General features: G+C 39.8%; 1 protein-coding gene across 1 annotated transcript in view; it reads left to right on the top strand.

Moving 5' to 3' along the window:
• Positions 1-4,949, top strand: part of PTPN21 (protein tyrosine phosphatase non-receptor type 21) — a 122,474-nt gene that overhangs the window by 91,745 nt on the left and 25,780 nt on the right. The window contains exon 10 of the mRNA XM_007957408.1: positions 4,536-4,596. Coding sequence (XP_007955599.1) covers positions 4,536-4,596 — 61 coding nt within the window. The remainder of the gene's footprint in view (positions 1-4,535; positions 4,597-4,949) is intronic.

The raw sequence follows: 4,949 nt of genomic DNA, 5'->3' as shown, positions 1-4,949 counted from the left end.
AAGCACCTAAGAGAAAGTGGGCACCTCCCAGAACATTGTTTTGTGCCACTCCCAACAGAAATACTCCAGGTGGACACCTTCAGCAATCAGGAGCTCCTCAGTTGCTCATAGCAAATCCCACCTTGGAGTTTACAAAGACTTATGGGTAGAAAAGCCACACAAAGTAATTTACTACACTGCATGTATATAGAGTCTGTAGTTGTTGTGTGCCATTGAGGCAATTCCATTGATAGTGACCCTGTGGGATAGAGTAAAACTGCCCAATAGGGTTTCCTAGGCTGTAGTCTCCGCGAGAGCAGATTGCCTAGACTTTTCTCTCTGACTAAATTCACAAGTAGCTAGTGGGTTTGAACTGCTGACCTTTTGGTTTGCAACCAAGCACTTAACCACTGGGCTACCAGGGCTCCTTAGGATGTGTAGTGATGTCCCCTTTCTCATTCTTGTTATTGGTAATTTGTGTCTTCTCCCATTTTTCCTGATCTGTCTATACCTCTTTTTTTTTTTTTTTTTTAATTGTGATTTAGGTGAAAGTTTACAGACCAATTTCATTTTCCATATAGCAGTTCATACACATTTTGTCTCATGACATTGACTGCAATTTCCCACAGTGTAACAGCTCTCTTCCACTCCCCCCACCCCCGTAGTTACCTCTTCCCTGTGTCCTTCCCTCCCGTGCACTCCTGCCCCAGCATTCTCCCTGTGCATACACAGCCCTTCTCTTCTCCCGAGATTGATCTCTCCAAGGAGTGTATGTACCTGATTAAATATTCAGCCCATATGCTGAATTTGGCTGGAAGTCATAGGAGTGAGTTCAATTCCAGACCTGAAGGGCAGCTAGGGGACATAGTCTCAGGGGTTTCACCAGGCCCTATCAGACCAGCAAACTTGGTCTTTTTTTTTTTTTTTTTTTTAAATAGTTTTGAGTTTTGTTCCACATTGTTCTCCCACTCTGTCCAGGATCTCCTACACAGATCCCTTTCTGACAGTTGTAGCCAGTGGTTGACAGCTGTAGCCAGTCACCACCTAGTTCTTCTGGTCTCATGATCATATACACTGAGGATTGCATGTTCTACCAGTCCTTTGGACTAATTATATCCATGCGTCTCTGGTTTTCTTCATTCTTCTTTGCTTTGGACAAGGAGAGACCCATCGTTGCATCTAGATGGCCACTTACAAGCTTTTAAGATCACCAAAGTAGGATGTGGAACAATGTGTCTGTGTAGTATGTTATGCCAGTTGAGCTTGATGTCTTCTGGGACCATGGTTCCAAGCCCATAGGTCCAACTACTTGCTCCCTCTGGGTAGCTGGCTGTGTCCAAGTAGTCACTATAATCTTGTCCCTTGTCAGCTCTACTATATACCTGGTTATTCTTACAGAACATACAAGTATGATTGTAGAAACATTGTCTGCCAACCCTATAATCTATACCTCTTCAAAAGAAACTTTTGGGTCTTATTGTGTACATATTTAATTTATCATAATCTACCTTCAAGCAATACAACAACAACAACACCTTCAGGCAATATTATACTCTTGTTTTTGTAAGGTACCGTTAAGTTGCTTTTGAGTCATAGCCACCCTGTGTATAACAGAGCAAAACACTGCCTGGTCCTGAACCATCCTCAGAATCATTGCTGTTCTTGATCCCATTGTGGCAGCCACTGTGTCAGTCCATCTCATTGAAGTTCTTCCTCTTTTTCGCTCACCCACTGCTTTTCCAAGCATGATGTCGTCCTTCAGGGACTGGTCCCTCCTGATAACATATCCACAGTACATAAGACAAAGTCTTGCCACCCTTGCTTCTAAGGAGCATTCTGGCTGTACTTATTCTAAGACAGATTTGTTCATTCTTCTGGCAGTCTGTGGTGTATTCAGTGTTCATCAACACCATAACTTAAATGCATCAGTTCTTCATGCTACTATGCATACAATGTTGTTGTTATTATGTGCATCTATATAGAAGCAGACTGCCACTTCTTTTTCCACAGAGCAGCTGGTAGGTTTGAATGCTTACCATTTGGTTAGCAGGTGAGCGCTTAACCACTTTGTCACCATATTATAGGGTTAGATTATATTTTTAAATGATTGTGTAAATGAAAAAAAAATAACTCATGTGTTTACCATCTCCAGTACTCTTCATCCTTTGTGTGGACCCACACAACTGGTATCGTTTTCCTTCTACTTAAAAGGTTTCCTTTACTACTTTTTGTAGTATAGGCCTTTAAGTGTTGAAGTTTTGTATGTCTGAAAAAAATCTTCATTTTGCCTTAGTATTTGAATTGTAGATTGTCCGTTGTTTTCTTTCTGTACTTGAAAGATGTCACTTATTAATGAAAAGCTCTGGTAGCATAGTGCCTAAGGCACTTGACTGCTAACCAGAAGGCTGGTGGTTCAAACCCACCAGCCACTCCTCGGAAGGAAGGTTGGGTAATCCTATTTCCGTAGTGATACTGCCTCGGAAACCCAAGGAGGGGTCGTTATGAGTCGGGGCCGACTCGATGGCAAATAACAACAACAACAACATTAATGAAAAGTCTCCTGTCATTCTTTGTTTCTCAGTATGTTATGTTTTTCTTTTCCCCTCTATTTTTTCTGCCACTATTATAATTTTCTCTTTATTGTAAGTTATAAGCAATTTGATGTACCTTGATAGTATTTTCTTTGTATTTCTTTGCTTAGGATGCATTGGTTGGCATATAGTTTACATCAGATTTAGGAATTTTTTGATTGTTATTTATTCAAATGTTTTTTATTTTTCCTCCTTCCTTGTCCTTTTCTGGAACTTCAGTTACATTTGTATAAGGGAACTTGAAGTTGTTCTGCAGCTCACTTAACAGCCTGTTCATTTTTCTGTAATTTTTTTCTCTGCACTTCATTTTGGATAGTTCCTATCACTTTGTCTTCACTTTCACTGATATTTTCTTCTGCACTGTCTAGTCTTTTCATTCCATCATTTCTGGTATTTTATACCATCATTTCTGGTATTTCATACCAGAAATCATACTTTTCATCTCTACAAGTTTGTTTTGGGTCTTTTTATATCATTCTTGTCTCTCCTCAACTTATTTATTTATTTTATTGAACATAGTTATAATGAGTGTTTCAATGTCCTTGTCTGCTACTTCTATTACCTGTGCCATTTCTTGATTGATCTTGACTGAGTTTTCTCAGTCAGGTTGTGTTTTCCTGTTGCTTTGTGTACCTGGTTATGTTTTACTGGTTTCTAGACACTGTGCATTCTACCTTGTTCTTCATCAGGTATTCTTACATTCCTTTAATAATTTTACTTTGTTCTAGATTGTTGTTGAATTATTTGGAAACAGTTCAAACATTTGGAAGCTTGTTTTGTAAGGTTTTTTTACACAGGATCCAAGAAACATTTTTTGAATGACTGGGTTTCTCTTCCTTTGCTTCAGGCTGGAAACTCTCTTCAGGCAGTAAACATGGGCAATTGTAGGGCTCATGTCCCGTGTGTCCCCTTTTTCAGGTGTCACTGTTCTGTGCTGCTTAATTTCCAGTGTCTGGAAACTGTTGTTATTGTTTCCCTAGTTTTTATAGTTATTTAGGGTGGGAGGGTAAATCTGGTCTGTGTTACTCTATCTTGACTGGAAACAGAAGTCTCCTTTCATACATGGCTTTATAAAACACACATTTAAAGCCAATCAGAGAGAAATTCTTACAAGGAAATGCAGAGTAGTTTTACCACAGGCCCACTCAACCAAATTTTCTACTTTGTCGCTTTCCCTAAATTAGTTCCTTAGGGGAATTATAGGTTCTAAAATTACTCAGATTATAAAGTTATCTCTTCATCATATTTGTAGTCTGTAACAGACTTTTGATTAAAGGCAGTTTCTGTTGCTTCAGGCTTCTGTGCTGATAGTTGACGGTCACTCCTCAGGACAATTAATGGAGATGTTCGGAGCCAACTAAGGCTACAGGAGAGGTGTATGTGCACTGAATTCTGCTTTCCCTGGAATGAGTTTGTGGGTGATCTAGCCATGTGTTCTTCTCTTATAATGGCTACCCCTCAATGGTTAAAGTCCTTGGCTGCTAACCAAAAGGTTGGCGGTTTGAACCCACGAGATGCTCCATGGGAAAAAGATGTGGCAATCTACTTTCAAAAAGATTTACAGCTTGGAAACCCTTTAGGGCAATTCTACTCTGTCCCATACAGGTGCTCTGAATCAGAATTGACTTGATGGCAGTGGGTACCAGGAGTGGATAATGGCCTCCCCCGTTTTTTTACCTGGATAAGAAGGACACTCCTGGCGACCCTTCTGGTGGTGCAGGCCGCTGATGCTCCAGGAAGATGTTGAAAACCCAGAATGTGATCTGAGGGGTCAGGGCTATAGGAATGGGCCAAGGCCCCATGTGAGGATAGATAATCTCCTTTGTTTTGTTTAATTGGTAATTGTTTTTGTGTTTTTGCTTTAGAAAGATTTTATCTTTTTAAACCTTAATTTATTTTGGTAAGATTAAGAAGATTGTATAGTTATATGACAGGCTCTCCTCAAAGACATGTCTTATTTCATAGGCAAACTCAGACCGTCACAGTGAACCCAATTAGAAGAAGATCTTCTTCAAGGATATCTCTGGTAAGAAAGATGGAAAAATATGATTCCTTTTTTTTTTTTTTTTTTTGTGATACCTTTTTCTTAATAAAACATTATTTTGGTAGTTTTAATTTTGAGTTTTTACCATAAAAATGGGCTGGTAATGGTCCTATAAGTTTATGTGAATGATCAGAATTCCCAGGTGTATGGTAGAGCTGACAAGGGGCAAGGTTGTGGTCACGGCTTGGTCACAGCCAGCTACCCAGAGGGACCGAGTAATTGAACCTGAGGGCTTGGGACCATAGTCTCAGGGGACATCAAGCTCAATTGGCATAACATACTATACAAAACATTGTTCCACCTCCTACTTTGGCGAGTAGCGACTGGGATCTTAA

This window comes from Orycteropus afer, unplaced genomic scaffold, assembly GCF_000298275.1.
Source record: "Orycteropus afer afer isolate SDZICR_OR568_19922 unplaced genomic scaffold, OryAfe1.0 scaffold00745, whole genome shotgun sequence".
Lineage (NCBI taxonomy): Eukaryota > Metazoa > Chordata > Mammalia > Tubulidentata > Orycteropodidae > Orycteropus > Orycteropus afer.
The sequence above is the reverse complement of the archived record's forward strand: the minus strand, read 5'-3'. Positions and strand labels throughout refer to the sequence as shown.